The sequence below is a fragment of the Anser cygnoides genome, chromosome 4, assembly GCF_040182565.1.
Source record: "Anser cygnoides isolate HZ-2024a breed goose chromosome 4, Taihu_goose_T2T_genome, whole genome shotgun sequence".
Lineage (NCBI taxonomy): Eukaryota > Metazoa > Chordata > Aves > Anseriformes > Anatidae > Anser > Anser cygnoides.
The window spans coordinates 12,565,955-12,583,814 of NC_089876.1; the positions used below are offsets into that span (position 1 = coordinate 12,565,955).

At 38.7% G+C, this 17,860-nt stretch overlaps 1 protein-coding gene across 9 annotated transcripts in view; it reads left to right on the forward strand.

Moving 5' to 3' along the window:
• PPP2R2C (protein phosphatase 2 regulatory subunit Bgamma) overlaps window positions 1–17,860 on the forward strand; it is a 189,448-nt gene that overhangs the window by 98,930 nt on the left and 72,658 nt on the right. For 2 of the 9 annotated variants that reach the window (XM_013179653.3, XM_013179663.3), the window contains exon 2: window positions 2,191–2,346. The exons of the other annotated variants lie outside the window; for them this stretch is intronic. In XM_013179653.3, the coding sequence (XP_013035107.1) occupies window positions 2,334–2,346 (13 nt within the window). In that variant the 5' untranslated portion in view covers window positions 2,191–2,333. The remainder of the gene's footprint in view (window positions 1–2,190; window positions 2,347–17,860) is intronic. 9 annotated transcript variants of the gene reach the window in all.

A 17,860-nucleotide genomic window follows, 5' to 3' on the forward strand; every position in this document is an offset into this window, starting at 1 on the left:
CTTAGGAAAAATAATGCTAATTTGGAATTGTTGCAAACATTAAAAGTTCAGTGGAAAACATCCCAAAGGTTATTATGAAATTGAAACGCTCATAAGTACACTGCCAGTATTCTTTAAGTGGCAAGTTATGTCTTTGGTCCAGGTTTTTGCCTGGTGACTGGGATGTAGTGTGTTGGAGTTTATTAAGGGATGACGGTTTGAAATGTAGAAGTAGAAAACCTCAACAAATGACTCCCAGTGTAATGACAGGAGAATTTACCAAAGTTCTCTTGTAGTTGTCTGCTGCAAATAAATGCTTGGATGAGGTCTCCCAGTGGTGGCGTAGGTGATCTAGAGATAAATGAATTTATTTGTTGCTCAAGCACTGCGGTCACTGAAGCCACAGTCATTTAAAAAAAGAAGAGCATATAAAATTCTTAAGCCAGAAAGTGGAGAAGAATATTCAAGGTCTTGAAAGTATTTTCTGCAATGGCCATTGAATTTTAATACTTCAGCAAGAAATTATATGTGAGATGTTATTTTAGTTTAGTTTTTTTTTTTTTAATTAACATCTTTACTACACATATATTCCTATATGCTTTCACTTAGAAATTGCCCTTGACTACTAAATGCCCTTATCTACTTGTCACTCAGCTTGCAAGGCAAGTCATAAGGGATTTGATTTCATTTAACAGGGCCCTGTCATTTTAAGGAAAGTGCAGTATAAGAGGTGGGAAGCAAATTTCACTTCAGTTACATAAAGAATTCTCTGTGCACTGATACGGTGTTCAAAGACTCGGCTTGCTGCATGTCCCTTTATTTACCTTTCACATGTTGCATACACATACTGATAGTTCTTCACTGTTTATAATGAATCTCTGCAAGTAATCATATATACCACTCCCCTGCTGCTGTAACTTATCATAGCTCTGCTGCTTTTGGAAATTATAATAGAGTTATGATGGTTTGCACACCCAGAGGACTTGCCCCATTTCTACCAAAAGAATACTGTGGGCTTGATTCACACTCACCGTTTATTAAGAGTGGTGCTTTTAATAGTAAAAAGGAAAGTAGAAGAAAAACTCTGCAGTGAGTAGGATGTGTGCAAACACACACCTGAGTGACTTAAGTTGAATGGATTGCTGCTGTCTGGACTAGATTCACATAATGACAAATGCCTTCATAAAAAGGACTGCTTGATACGGCACTTCATCTTTCTGAATTTCAAAGATCTACAAATCTAAATGTAAGCATGTGTAAATAAGCATTGAAATCATCCTGGCATGTATAATCGATTTTTTTTTCCTATTCAGTACGTGCATTTATTTGTCTTCCAATATATCTTCTAGAAAAGAAAGGCTTTTGAAGAAAATTGAAAGATACAAATTAAAATGGAAAATATATATCCACAAGGATCCACCAAGTTATTCTCTTTGATGCTATACACACCTGGGATGAGGGGTTGATAGCTTGGGCTGCTCTGGTTTGAATATCAATATTAATATAAAATGGGTTCCTTAACTTCATCTCCTTATGTCCTGTTGACAGGAATGCAGTTTGTTTTTCTGAAATAGAGCATTTTATTTGTATGCTTATGTGATATTTTTTTTTCTTTCTTACCACTTTTTCATTTTTCATTAGGAAGATCCTGCCTTCCAGTATAAGAGAAAAGGGCACCTGTTCTCTAAATCCTGTAGTCTGAGGCTCTGGGGTCTGTTTAAAATTTTATTGAATGAAGCAGTTAATGCTTCTTAAAACCCTGCTTCAACAGGCATTCTGTAGAACTGTTCTTGATGGTGGGTAAATTGATTAATCTGAGTGGAATCCCTTCAATAGCTGTACAAAGGGTTTCAGACTAAGGAATTTTCAAGGTACTTAATTATTTCAATGACTTAGGTCAGGACTGAACTATTGGTACCTGCCTGGTAATTCAAGAAATTAGGAAACTCGAGAGAGGAAACTCTCTTGAGTGTCAGCTAATTAAACAGATGGAAGTGAGGATAGGAACTAGAGAGATCTGGGCTGAAGCTTGTGATTTACAAGTCTGGGAAAGTCCATTGAGGAAGTATTTTTCTGTTATTGAAAGTGATTGAGAGAACAAGGTGCTTGCTTGCTTACAGGGTCAACAGTTTTGTTCCTGCTTGAAAAATGAACCTTAGACGAGGAAAATTTTCACCATTTTTTTTTGTCTCGAATTTCTTTGTTTTTTAGGGAAAGCTATAAGGAAGCTTGTGCGCAAGGCGACTGTGGTGGCATCTAGAATCCTCAGATATCCTTGACTGAATTCATCTGGTTTTAGCCCTAAATATAGTAGACAAGCTGCACTGCTTGCACTGATAGATTATATCTTCCAAATGATAGACCAAGGTACAGTCATGTATACTCACCATTTTTGATCTCATTTTACTCTTGATTCTGTTGCTTTTTGGATAGTTGTGACAGTATGGTTTGTCCCCATTGTTATGGACTGTCTTTTCATCATCTGCCTCCTGCTAAAAGTGCTCTTAAAACAATTAATTGAAAGAGATTTCTGGCCTGGCTCTGGCATTTGATGTTGCCAGCTGCTTACAGGGTTGCAGCTTGGTGGGAAGCTTACCCACTGCTATGATTTACAGACTTGCCTTCAGTGGCAGGTAGGCAGTGGAACTGTTGGCAGCACAATTTTATTTTGTCTTACTACCTGTGGAAAAGAAAAAAGTGAAAACCTAAAAGCAAACTCCACCTTTTGGACGTATATTCTGCAATTACTTTGTGTACTCAGCAATCATAAAATGAAAACAGACTGTGTTCTAACAAAACATAGATTTTGACTGTAAGATAACAGCTCTGTTATCAAAAGAAAAAAAATCAATAAAGTATAATGTTAAATGACAGTTAATAATTAGGTTTGTTTATATCTGCTTTGGCACCTCAGCTAGCTTTGGAAACAAGCAAGCAATCTCAGTGCCAACTGGCTTGTTTTCTGAGGCTAGAGCTTCTCTTTGTGTTTGTTTTAGATGGGGGTATCTTCTGTCTCCTACCTGTGTCTCTTCTAAACTCTAGGGAAGGTGATTTATTAACACAGAATATCACCAGTTTCACAATGTTTTTTTTTGGTGTGATTGTGCTGGTTCACATGTTAAAGAACTTTTTTCCTCTGGTATCCAATAAAATATTTAGCTCTGCTTGGACAGTGCATGAGATCTTAAAATTATGACTACTGAACCTTTTTTTTATTGCTTTATCTGAGTATGACATTGGTTGAATATTAATCCAGTTGCACAGAGGCTATTAAAATTGTGATGTGATTGGATATTGAACTGGAAGACTTCAGAGCTGTCATTCCTTTTGGCCAAAGATGGGAGAATGCTCCTGGTTGTGTCTTCTCAGTTCCTTTACGCTGCATGTTGAGCTGCAGCTGTTCCATGTCTCCACCTTCAGATGTTGAGCTTTATCTTTATTTTGGATGTGCCCAGATACAAAATCTTCCAGTGGCTTCTTCAGAGAGCACAAAGTATTTGGGAGAGCTGCCGAATCCAGAACAGACAGTCCTAAGCTAGATTGGCTGGCACTTTTGGCCTCTTGTGAACGTCCAGGTTTTCTGAGGGATATCCTATAGCAACCATGATCAGCATGAAGTAAATGATCGGCTGGTCCTGTGGAGCACGACCACAGTAAAGAAGTCTGTAGGTCACGCACAAAGAATTTGCAAGTTGCGTGTGGCTTTCAGGCTGTTACACGAAATCTGTTTTCTGTTGTCTGGCAAAAGATACTGGATTTAAAGAATGAATGCCATGGAGGTTCAGGCTGGTAGAGTTGGTCTGCAGATTGTTATCCTTTTGAATACAATTATTTTAAAATATATGTACTTGCTGAGAAGTTAATGAAGAGTTCCCATCATTCTCCTGTTTAGTTAGTACAATATAATGAATAATTAAATATATGTCTGCCTTTTCAATCAATAGCATCAGATCACACCTTTGGTGCACAAAAAGGTAATTTTTCTCTGTTATTAGCGAAGCGGGAAGATAAGCACATTGCCATTTGCTGAGTAATGGTACTATCTCCGATGACATTTAGCTAGCCTGGAGTGGTCTGCGTCAAATACTTGCCATCCTTCTCCACCCCCAGTGTTTTGTGATAAGTGTTTATATCTATTGTATATCTATCTGTTCAGCAGTTGGCAGGTCAAAGCACTTGGGTAAAGTAAATTCATTTTCTTTGTACACGGAAATTCTGGTATTATTTAATGGTTGTTTCAGGTTAGAAAAAGTATTGCGCTACTCTATTTGCAATTCTCAGGAAAATTCTGACTGCCAATAAAACAATTTCTGGCCAGGAGAGGCCTTGAGAGAGGTTTCTCCTACCACAGGAGGAACTGTGAGCACCACATTGGGAATATCGGGGAGCTGTCAAAGGAAGCTATAGCTACCCATAGGCTTTGGCACAAGGCATTGCTGTTTAATGCCTGCTGTGGGAAGAGAGGATGGGTCAGGTTCTTGTGGGATGATAGATTTCTGTTAACATAGATAGCACTGTAATGGTGGCCGTAGTCTGAAGATACAACCTTTAAATCCTGCTAGTAAATAAAAGGGATTTAATACTTACTAATTACATAATTTAGAAATACCTGAGACCTGTGTACATTAAAAATGTGGAATGAAAACATTCACTGAAGAGAAGTGCATAAATGTTAGGAAAAGTTGGATTTATTTTATTTTATTATTATTATTTATTTTTTGTTGTTAGCTGCTTTTGTAGTTAACTGTACAATCACAAGTGAACTTTATTTTACCTCAGTAGTCATTCAGTGAAGGAATTAAACGTATAGAAAGGAATCTTGAAATTCCTGTGGTAAATTAGTTTCTTTTATCATTGTCTTTGAGTGCTTGACCCAGATGTTTTTCCTTTATTTTAGAAATCTTCATATATAACTAAACATTTGTAATTACACGCAAGATGTTCCAGCTAGATATTAGCTTGAGTTGGAGCATAACAATATACAGACCACCTTAGCTCCAATTCACCAGCACAAAGGGCTGGTGATGAACATCATTAGAAGAAAGTAGCAGAGGATGCAGATTTGAAGTGTTCAGTGGAAAAAATCTAAAAGCTGTTCTTGGAGAAAACAGGCTGTGCTAATGTAATAAACACACACTGAGAGAGACCTTGCAGCATTAGGAGACAAATAACAAAGAAAAGTTTAGGGGCAGAGCGATGCAGAAAATAATAGAAAAGTTGTTTTACATTTTCAACTAGTAAAGGGATTCTGTGGAGATAAAAGAGTTACTAACTAATACCATCGAGCATTTAATATGGAGGGAAAGCCTGATCCATTAAAGAGCAGTCCATATAGCCAGAGGTCTCTGTAACACAAGGGTCTAATGGATTTGTTGCATTGATGAAGTGATGCAGGGTGGGAAACGTGGTGGGGGATATGGCAGAAAACCAGGAATAGACAGAGCTTTACATCCTGTTGAAATTCACAGCTAGAGCATGAATTTGGCACGGAGGAGGGTTTCAAAACGAGGCTCCAGTTCTTCACAACAATAGACAGGCAAGAGGGCTGTTGTTATTCTTGTTCTATCTGCGAACCGCATATAATATGGTATTGTGTGGTGGTTGCTTTTATAGCCGTTCGTTTTATCCCACTGCATTCCCATCTAAAAACACAGCAAACGTGGTCAGCAGCTCAAGTGATGCTTCTTCAGCAGCAGCATACTGATCCGAACTTCTCTGTGTGCTCAGCACTGCAACATCATCGAGCGGCTGCTGGCTGTGCTGCTGTTTAGCAGTGCTCTAGCTGCTCCTGACAAGTTGATGTACTGGCACATCAGGATCCTGTATTGGTACATCATAGGGAGACAGGATGATCGGTAACTGTGTTCCCTTGTGGTGCCGTGGTTGTAAATACACTTCATGAGGAGATCACTTCTTCGCCTTCTCTTCCTGCACTGTTCTGTATTACGGAGGTGGTGCTAATGCGACCGGTCTGATACTGGGTAATTAAAGGCTTCATAAACCTGATGTGCTATTACATGCCTCTAGATGCAGTTTACGTGCAGTGCTGTGTTTTTCACCATTAAAACGTGCAAGGGTAATAACTAACAAACTTGCACACCTATGCATTTTTCTTTTATTTTTACAAAATGTTAGAAGTGAAATGCCAGGAACTTCCCTGCAAAAATAAATAATTCTGACCTTCAAAGGCAACAGAGAAAAGCTTTCATCCAATATTATTAGTTATTTCATTATAGCATTTTCTTCTGTTCTATTTTGGGTTTTTATCTCTTCGCCTATTTGTGTAATGAAGCCTTTAACTAGTTTACAGTAGGGCAGCAATTAATGAAGATTAGTTTAAATATTAGCTTATAAAAAATTATCATCTGCCACCAAGTTGATGGGCAGAAGTCATGATTAAAGAGTCAATGGAATAACTGGGTAGCACATCGTGTCTTCAAAGTTTTAAATACTGTGTGAGCAAAAATTAACAAGTAGCAGTCACTTTGAATAGCTGTGTGTTAACCTTATCTTAATAGCCTTATCTGAATATATTTAGGAGTCTAAACAGCTAAATTGATTTCTTTCTGCAGAAGTTGTGTGGAGCCCTTTGCATGTTAATGTGTAGCATGGTGTCTGGACATATTGTAGCTGAAGCAAAATCTGAAAAATTATGCAGCTGCAACTGTTTTATTTAGCAATTATTTTAAAACCCATTAATAACTACACTTAGCAGCTTTTTGTTACTTACCTGTTTGTCAGTGTAATTTAGACAGCTTCTTTAATGATCTTAGTAGTTTATATATTGCTGTTCAATTGCTGCAAATAATTCTTTTCTGATTAATATGATTCAGACTAAAGCACAGGGTCAGTAAAGATAATGAAAGGAGCAAACAGCAAAAGTGAAAACAGGACTAAAAACCCCAGGAGCCCTCCCCCAGTATAAAAATGAACAAACCTCAAAGTGACTCCTCTCCATTTCCCAAAGAAAACCAGCACACGCAAATAAAAAGTACTATATCCTTTTACAGCCTAGAAAAGGTCCAATTCTGGAACCAGCTGTTCAGCTGCCATCTGATTAGTACTTCCTAATGCTGCCTGATTATTCTACTAAAGGGGGGAAAAAAACAAAACAAAACAAAAACCTGAAAGCCCTTAGGGTTATTGAAGGAGATCTGCATTCTTTCTGTTAAATTTAATTAGGGATTTAGAACAAGTTTATCCAGATTTTACCCATTAAACTTTATGACTGAGAAATTTGAAAACGAGCACTCCATCTATAAGGTAACTGCTTTTGGCACAGGTCGCTCACTGGAAAGGCAGTTTTGTTTAAATCATTAGGATGTGTATGTATGTGTTCGTCCCTGGTGTTTCCTACCATGTTAATGGAACCCTCAATGTAAATAAACAACTGGATAAGCTCACTATATCTAGTTATGCTTTATGTGTGTTCTAAATATTTTTTCTGTGCTGCTTCTGCTGTGGTAAAAGTAAATTAGGATGTTGCCAGAGTATAAGCTGGGGACCCTAGGGGTACCGAATTACAAACTAATGGAGCTAATTGCATTGTTTCTTACTGAAATTAATGACAATTTCAGCATAAAACCTGTTAACTCAAACTAGCCTTTTAATTGCAAAGTAAGAGAAGTTCTGGGAAGTTCTGAGTTTAATAGTGGGTCCTTGTTTGCAAAGTCTTTATATATCATCTACAGTAGTTTTATTTGTTGTTGTTGCCCACAAGGGCCCTTATTTTTCTTGGAGAGTTGGGTGCAGTCCTGTGACGAAGGTTGCTCCAGTAGGACACCAGGTGGGTCTCCTTGCAGCATCCCCTACAGGCTTATTTGCGACACAGCCTTGGCACTAGTACTTGCTGAAACCACACTGTTCTCAGGACAGTCTCACTGAAGTCAAGCTGTTGTAACACCTGGAATCAGCATGTGGAAGAACAGAAAAAGAAAACATAAATTGTGAGTGTGGAGAAATTAGAAAGCTATCATTAGAAGCTATCATTAGTATTGTGTCTGTCTGCTGCTTTGTTCCTGCCTCAGTTGCAACAAAAGGGAAGCTCGCTGTGGTTATGGATGTCTCTTAAATACTACAGATCCTTATCTTTCTTTCTTAACTTTTGTTTAGTTCTTAATCATTTCTAATACAATAAATATTCAGCGGTCTCATCCTCTGAATAATGCTTAGCGGATCTGTTTCCCTACAACAAAAAACTAAACCAAACCCAAACCTCCACAGATGCAGATATAACAGTTGCATTGCTCACTGTTTTTTTTAGCAGATTGTTCCATTTGTTTCCTGTTGATACAACCAATAATATATTGGATTTTAATCCAGCTTGTAGAAAACTATGTGATAAACAAATGTGTTATCTAGGAAAATGAGTGTCAATTTTAATAGGTTGGCAAACTGCTATGTTGTGAAATGCTTTTGTCAAAACTTTAATAGGCATGGATCTCTTAAGGAATCAGATAGAAGGCAGGGAAAGAAAAGACTGCTGTAGAGACTTCGTTTGATTAAAATGTTTTGGTAAAGAATCCTTAATTATTTTAAAGAAAGCCACAGTGGAGTCTTTTCTCCTGTGCAGATAAGAAACTGGGAAGTTTTCATATTGCATTCAGATGCGTGATGTGAAATGAATTAGTTATTAGCTATATCTCCTTGGGGCATATGCACTATAAATAGCTTTTCCAAGTCTATTGCTTTATTCTGCTCTGCACTGTATTGTTAAATTGCAGACCAGAATAAAAATGTCTCCAATCCGTTGAACTCTGAAGCCATGAATATGATATAGATTTTGCTGTTTCACACTGAGGTCTATTTGTGTGGTACACAAGCAGCTTGGTTCAGTGCCCTCTGATTTTTCAGAGTCCCAGGAAAAACAAAACACCTGTTGTTGGTTCACCTTTGACTGTTGTGCAACATGGGGAGGTGATTTAGGTTTAATAATTTATTCAGTTCCATAATAACATTGGTAAGGGTGGAAAAGGCTTTTTAGTTGGAGCTGTGAAGCAGGGAGTCAGCCCCACTGGCTTTGTTTTGTCATAATAACAAATACATGTGAATTGGGGCCGTAAGTTACTTTTCAGCTTAGGTCTTGGAGAAGAGGTCTGATTACAAACCCAGAAGACCAGGGTGTTTTCTGTGGTCCGTGAACAATAGCATATTGCTTATGCTTTTGTTTCGTAAGGAAGATGAGAGGACACTGTCCTCACTGTTAATACTTACCCTGCTTTACAGTAATGAACTCAATGTGCTGTCTGGGCTAGTTCAGGGAGATTTCCTTTATTTGCGGTTACTAGAAATTGAGGGTGTTAAAATTGCAGTGAGCTTAATTCTCTGCCTGTTCAGTTCAATATTCTTATAAATCGGGGGTTATTCCCAATGTATTACTCTTCCACCAGTCCAGACAAGACAGGAACTTCAGACTCTTGAGGAAGCGATCCCCGTAAGGAACCCAGAAGATATTCCTCATGGTAATGTTTATAAAAGCTACAGCTACTTTTTTAGTGATGAATATAGCAGTTTGAACAAGAATGCTTATCACCACATTTAGACCATTTCCTTGGTTTTTAGGCCTTTCAGAAGCATAGTCCTGATGTGCAGTGTACTGACATCAGTGGGGAAGGATACTTGGGCCAAGCCTGCCACCCTGCTGTGACTCCTCTCTAGAGGAGGTGTAGAGAAGCAGTCAGCTGAGCGATGTCTCGGCAGCCAACTATTGCTCCTACCGCCCCTCAAGAGTTGTGAGCAATGGGTGAGGAGTCTGTAAGGGGGCAGCAGCAGCCCTGCCTTCTGAGTTGGGCAGCAGCAGCCCCCGCACAGCGTGAGGTGTGGTGAGGTCCATTTGTGAGGCGGTTGTGCAGGGAGGATGGGAGAGCACACGGGCACGTCCCCAGAAGATGAGCTTCTGCCCTGGGCATTTCAGGACTGCACAACCCTGACTAAGGCATCACGTTTCTGTTCTCTTCAGCTGGCTCAAACTGAGCTTCTATAACACTGTTAAAGGCTCTTTAGTAGTTGCCTAAAGCTCAGAAAACAGGGATGCCTGTTCCCCAGTTCCACATGACCTGTAGAGATTTCTAAAGTAAATCAGTGCTGGTGTTTTGAAATGGAAGGCTTCCCTGAGCACTTGAGTACGTTAGTCAGAAGTGACTTGGCTTAAAAAAAAAAACAACTCATCCCATTCTCACCTAATTCTGGTAGGGATAGGCCCAAATTCTTACCAAGTCCATTGAGCACCCTGAACTGTTAGCTGTGCTCAGTCTTGTTAATTAATTCAGACTGTGCTGGACTGTGTGGAGCTGTTGGTTAGTGTCCACTTTGCTCAGCAATACTGCAGAAAAAGAGGAGGAAATGTCAGGAGGAAGGGGGCCCCATTACTGTGCACTGCCCATGCTGAGATGACTCGGGGAACTGGGAGAATTTGGTGTCAGACTTAGCTCAGGGGAGTTTGAAGGCACCAGTTGCAATTTCACTTTCTACCAGGTGAGAGGCAAAGCTGGACTGGGACCTCCAGCCTTTCTGCTCGCAGTCTGTGCCACCCTGGCCAATGCGATCTGTGGTACCACCACAGCAGACGCGTAGCATGTTCCCTGCCAAACCCTCCCCAAAACGGTCCACACCATTGGCACTGTCATCTGTTCTGCTCTAGTCTTCCTGGAGGAGATACCACCTTCTGGCACCACAATATTTCTCTCTGTATCCATTCTCTTGAGGTTCAAATTACCACCAGGCAGCCAGGGCCCGAGAGCTGGAAGGCAGGGAGAGAATAGCAAAGGTGAAGGCTGGCCCTTGAGCAGTTAGCATCAGTTCAGGGAGGTAAGCACGTGGGCTTAGCTACTCCTCTCTTTGTATTAATGAGCAACAAACTTGTTCATTTGGTTGCATCAATAAAATCTCGTAAAACAAAATGCTGCACTGCTTTACACTGACTGCGAATTTTCTACTGCAGTGAGAAATAGTAAATACAGGTTTATAGTCTTTTAAATATTTTCATGGTGTGTTTTAACTTGCTGGAGTGATCTTGCATGCTGCCTTGGAGGGATATATTATAAATACAATTATTATTATCCTTTATGCCAAAATGACATTGACATTGGTCGAGATTCTCTTGCGAACTGAATAGCATAGCACCACTGAAGTAAAAAGACAGATTTGGTACCTTCTGTTTAAATTGTCATGGTTGTCTGAATTCTCAGTTAATTCAAAATCCTGTTTTATGGCCTCTATTACACAGGTTTCTGCCCCCTCCTCGAAATCTCTCTTCCGGAGTGACAGAATGTAACCAGAAATGTGGTTGCTCTTTATGGATTTTTTTTTTCTATTTTACTGTATGTGGTTTTGATTTTGTTCTTTTTAAAGCAAGAATCTATGCTGTTCTATAAGTGTGTAGGAAGGTCTTTCTATTTCTCTTTGCTTGTAATGTAAGCCTTTAGGATTGGACTGATAAATTTGGCCAATTCAATCTTAAAATGCAAACAGAGTCCTCATCTTGTGTGGCTGGCAAACTTTCCCTTTTATCCCTCAGCCAACTTCTCTCCAGTCCACTGGTTCTCCTTCTCTGTGTCATGCTTGCTAACTTTTGCAGATTAATTTTTTATGAGAGATACCATTAAAGTGACTTTGGAGATTCACATAAATTATCTCCACAGCTTTCCCTTACTCTTTGCTGTTGTGAAGATTTTGCTAATGTTTCTCCAGTGCCGCATGTGTTCTCTGAGCCAGTGCTGAGTGTTTTTCTAATTTGTGCATTAAGTAATTCCAGCTTGATTTTTTTTAATGAAGTAAAATGCTAGGATGTTAAGTATGTTATGTAAATTTTAGTCATGGCGGAAAGGAGGCAAAGGAAGTGTGTGAGTTCTGCTTTATCGTTTGCACAGCTGTTATACCGCTGTGAACCAAATTCAGCAGAGCTCAGCCTGCCAAGAGGATCCCTGCCTGCTCCTATGCCACTGAAACGTCTTTCTGAGGTGCAGTTCTGACTCTTCGTTCCCTCAGTTTTTGCCTTTTAACTTCTAAATATTGGCCCTCAAGTTCTGGAGGGTCCGAGCAGGAATTTACACTCATATAAGATGAAACTATGCACATGTGGTTGTGTTTGGTGCATGCTTCATTCTTAGAAGTAAGCAGGAAAGCACCATTTATTTGCAGCGTCCCGGTATCTTGCCACAAATGACTAAAGCAGAGACTTAAGGTAATCCAGGCTCTAGCATTGATTGAAGCAGCAAGCCTAGAAAGCCGTGCCATTGGCAAACATGAAGATTCAGGCCAGCGTGAGGCCTGCGGGGTGTAGGCAGCCTGTTCCATCCCGGGCATGTAAAAGGAGTCTCTGCCTTGGTCTCTGAGGCAATGGTCTTTATGTTTAAGGAAGAATGATGAGTGTCCTTTACTTTTTTAAGAGTTGGTGAAAATGCGGTAATTTTATGTATTTATTTATTTGTCTTGTGCAAAACTATGCGTACATCTTCAGATGTGACTTAGCTCTCTAAGCTAAGTCTCTAAGCTCTCTCTGTTTTGTACTGCAGCCCGTCATCTTTTAATATCTAGGTAGTGTCTCCCAGATTATGTTAATGTTTGATGCTCTGCTAGTAAAATCTGGGAAAGTTTTATTGCTGTGAATGAACTGATTCTGCTTTGTTGCAATTTCATTTTAAGGGACTAAGTCTTGTATCTGGGAGAGCTGACTTAAGGCCAGATTTGTCACATGATTTTTTTTCACCTAAGAACCTTATAATTTGCTTTTGAGCTGTCAGACTGCACATAAACTGAGCCTCTGTTACCCTGCTCATGTAGCTCCAAAGCATTGCATTTTATTTGAGGGTTTTCCAACATTTATGATTGGTAGGTGGTGCATGTATAGGTATGAAGGTTAATTAAATCAAGTGGTGAAGTTTGTAGAACAGGGAATGCTTCATTAAGCCCTGTGTGAATTAACATGTACAATCTGTTCACAATACCCCAAGTGCCATTCACTGAGACAGTGTAATTACAGCTTACACGCAGTTTCATTAGTTTGTGTTTCTTCTGCTGTGGTTGACATGTATGTTGTCTTCACTGAAACCCTGGAATAGAGGAGGGACTGCTCACTGGTGGGCATCTGAGCATACTGACATTCAGCAAATCATTTTTCCTTTGGGTTCTAAAATGTCTTATCCCAGATGTAATTAAGCTTGTAATTCATCAGCTGACACAATTTCCCCGCCTCAAATTCTAGACCTAGCTGAAGACTTATGAAATGGCTTGTACACATCTTTGCTTTAAATAGATGTGGATACAATAATCATCTTTCCCCAGTGCTAGTACTTCATTTTCCTTTTCTTTTTTTTCCCCTTGTTGTTGTTTGTTTGTTTTTAATTAATTAATTTATTATTATATTTTTCAGGGCAGGATGCTTTGATAACCTAATGTTGTAGTCTTTAAGACGTGTCTCTCTTTGATGAGTATGATGTTCAGGCAACTATAAAGCCTAGGTGGCTGCAGAGATATGAGGGCTTCAGTAAAAATTTAACCATGTAGATTCCCAAGGGTTTCTTTTAATAACAACTTCTGCTACCAGAACTGTGAATGCACTTAAACAGTCTGAAGTGTTGTCACTAATCCAGGCAAATTTGCATCTCTCTTGATATGTATTTAGTTGATTCCCGGAGAAGGACAGTTAAGGATCCAGTTGTGATCACTGAAAATCAGAGACTAGATGTGTGCATAAAAATTTGGAAAGTCATGTGCACATACTTGATATTGTCCTTGAGATAAGTCCCATGGGCCTATTTAGGTGAGAGAAATTAAAGATGAGAAAGCACTCGAGGTCTCAGGTCTGTAGACAGAAAAGCAATATTAATGAAACTAATAAAAAGACTAGTGAGGAGGAATGAATGATGAGCTTTATTGCAGATCTTATCTGTAAATTATTTCTTTATATTAAAAAAAAAAATCAGCATAAATTCTCTATGAAGTTGCTAGACTGATTCAAGATCTGAATACAGCAGGGATGTAATGGAGGTAGCAATAAAACCAACCTCCTGTTGTCCTGCTGTTGTTCTACAAATACCTTTAAATAGAGAATTACAGGAAAGCAGATGAGGGAATGAGGGAACACCGATGTCATCCCTTTGTAAAATGTAAGTCCAGCAATGGGAATCGGTGCTGCTACTGAGAGAGACCGCAGGGCAGGCAGACTGGGAGGAGAAAAAACTCCAGGATGACAGCTCAGGGATTAGTCATGGTGTTTTGTACAGTTGTGTGTTAGTGTTTGGGAGACTATTAGCTGTATGGTGACGCATAGGAGCTTTTAAAATATACATATATTTCAAAAAATATATATATTTCAAAAATATTTCAAAAATTTGGGCTTTTGAAGTAATGGGCTACATCAAATTGTGGCTGTCTTCAATGTGGATCAGTACAGCACTAAGAGCAGTTAGTTGTGCCTTTTCAATATAAAAGGCCTCCTGTTATTTATTCACATCAGTGCCACAAGAGCGTGTGATGCCTTATAGGTGATTAAAATGAACATGCCACCAGAACCTTATAACTTAGACAGAGCACAGCAAGAGGTGACAAAAAACAGGCAGATATGTACAGGAAGCATGAGGGTAACAGTGGCAAAAGCTCATGAAAATGCTTTCATATACCTGTGAAAGCTTCCACTTATGCCTCACATATGTTTCCTCACTGCATGTCGCCTGTGTGTCTTGCTGGTTATTTGATTTTTGGCTTTGCTAACATATTCTACTCAGACTTTTGTCCTGATATTGTTTCCCTTGAAGTCCCTGGAAGGAACTCCTAGCGATTTAAACAGTGTTGGATCAATCTCAGTAAGCAAAGACTGGTGGGATGTGGTAGGGAAGATGCCTGGCACTTCGAACTTCTTTTAAAAGGAAATGTTTTGTTAGAACAAATAACGAAGCACCCTGTAATTTTTGTTGCTCATGGAGTAGGTGTAATATTATGGACAAAAATAATACATGCTTCATCTTAACTTCCCAATACCAAGTCAAAAAGTTTGCTGTCCTGCTACTGTTAGCATCCCATCTACTTCGAAGAATATTTCAGTTGTGCAGAAAAACGTTTCTTGTATTTTCCACAATGTTGAGATGATTGTTTTGAGGATTTTTTTAATATATATTTACATCTATCTATCCATCTATATATTATATCTATCTATCTATCTAGATATATAGATCTTTCTGTTAGTAGAACTCTGGCCATAATTAGTGCTATCAGTGGGTAAGCGCATAAATGCATTCATCTCACTTGAATTCTATTGAACTCCTTGTCTCAGTGATGTACTGATTCCTCTCATGTTAAGTACCTCCTGTGTAGAACATTGTTATTATTAGCTTTAAATATGATGTGTTTTTTTTTCCAATTAATTGAGGTTCTCCATACTTGTATCATAAGATAATTGCAAATGATTTCATTTGCACAAATTGTTGTTTTATCATCTTTAATGTTATGCCTCCAGTGCTATGGCTCTTGCTGGTGTCCCGTCTGTTCACTTTTATCCTTCTGTTTTTGCCATATCCTTTTCAGCAGTATTAAAATTTCTTCAGAGTTCATGTATAATGTTTCATTATTCCAAAGGGATCCCATCAGCTTGACAGGAATTCAAATTTTTAAGAAGTGCACATTGGCAGGATGTATTCTCAAATGCATAGGGCAAACAGGATAAATGTATGTTACATGCTGGAAAATATGGAGAGCAAACAGACACCTTTGACATTTCCTGAGTAGCAAATGGTAGATTCTGCCTTGCAAATCCCTATTTGTGTTTTAAACTTCATACGAACACAAACCACACAAGTGGAAGAAAATGATTTCCCTTTCTATGAAGATACCATTAGTTTCTGTTGAATGGATTTGAGGGGGAGATTTCTTAACTATTCAGACATGTAAATATGCAGACAGACAAGTTATGAGAGCTGCAGGCATATCTGACTCTCTTTAAGATATCTTTACAACCTTATTTGTTTGTGTCTTTCATGCCCATGTAGATACTCTTCAAAAAATATATCACAGCTGATTTTGTTGATGTTACATGTCTGAGAAGCACCGAATAATACAAAAACACTCAGTGCATCGAATGGAAACAGATGTGTAATAAAGTGTAATGAAATTTATTTACCTGTTTATGTGAGTGCTGCACATGTTTGATGGGTAGAACTATTTAATAAACAGCCTGCCCATGTGTTGCCAAATAGTGAATTAAATCCTGGTAAGTCTGCTTAAGTAGAGCTATATTCATGAGTATGACACTTAGTCTATTTACACCTTTCCAACTGGGTTAAAATGTCAAAAAGATGTATTTTTGTAATATAAGTACCTCAATTCCTTTTGACATTATTTTCTGTAGCTCGTTTTATATGCATATCTTTCTTTTATATTATCATCATGACGGTATTAATTTGGATGTGCAAATTAGCTCTTCATGATGTTGTCATGTCAGCATCTGGATTCAAGATGTGCTGTTTCATAAGCACCGCATCCTATTGCGTTTCATCAGAGTCCCCCTTTCCTAATCTAATTATTCATAAGGAACCTTGGGGATTGTGCTAATGGGCATCTGAAGCTATAAAGAGTAATGAAAGTGGTTGTGTTACTGCTATGCAATTAAATGTATATAGAATACCATTCATATAATTAAATTTAGGATTTTTACCACTCTTTTTCTCCCTTATAGTACATTAATTATTTCTCTTAAGTTAAAAAAGAATACTAATGAAGTTTAAGAGCTTTTTACTAGAGTTGTGGCATTTATAGTCACAAGTTGATGCTGGCTTTTATTTTTAAAGGCATTCTGCAAATAAGCAGCCAGTAGTGGGAATTCATTTTTATGGGTTTTTCATGTTTTATGTGGAAGGGTGGAGGACATTTCTGGCTGAGGCAGCAGAGGGGGGTTGCTGTGTATTTTTTGCTTTGTATTATGTCTACTGGTTTGATCGGGTGCAATACAGATTATGCTGCCGCTGACAGTAATGGGTATCGGCAGTCACTGCAATTTGTAAGTTCAGCGTGACCTTTGGTCGGGGTTTAGTTTTCTGTCTTTGTTCGTTTGGAGGAAGTGTTGTGATGAATGAAGATAAAGTATTTAGATCAAGCAGTCAATATGTTTTATGCTGATAATTCCATATTAATAAGTGCTGATGGTTAGCGTCTTTAAGGTCTGCTGACAATCTGACTGAAATCAATGGCAGTTTTGCCTCATTTAGTTCAATGGGACCAACAATGAGTCTTTAACCAGCAGAAAATTATAAACGCCAATCTCTGCTCATGTGCCATTCAGCATGAACAAAAGTTTTTATGGTGCTGTCAGGCTGAAAAAAATCCTTTTCTTTCTTGATAACAAAGCTGTATTTAGCTGAGGTAATCCCTAGGTAGCCTGTTAGAGGTGTTCCAGCTTTGTTATTTCCAACAATAGGGAATGTGGCCACTTGCTGATTCTACTTATTTAAGTAGTTGCTACTGCTCAGAATAGCATCTGAGACTGCTGTGCTGTGGAAATTCAGCTGCAGACATCCTGCATTACCCTAGTTATCTTGAATTTTCATGTGAAATTCAGACTTTTATTTTAATGCTGTGGAGTACATGATATTAAATTCACTGTGCAGTGACAGCTGTGATGTTCCATGGCAATGAAGGGACCAGGGATTGTGAAAGCATCCTCCACCTTTGATTAGACACAGCTGGCTGAGATCTCATCCTATGGTCTGGATGGCCTTCCACTTCTTAACCATAAAAATCATGCTGTCATTCTAAAATTGGTCATCTGCATAGTAGCCTACTACAAAATGGAGTGGTAACTTCATAAAATACCTCTTCCTGGTTATCCTTAGTTTTCTCCCCAGGTTCCCAACAGGAGAAATGAGCTGTGAAGTTTGAATGGGATTTTAATAGG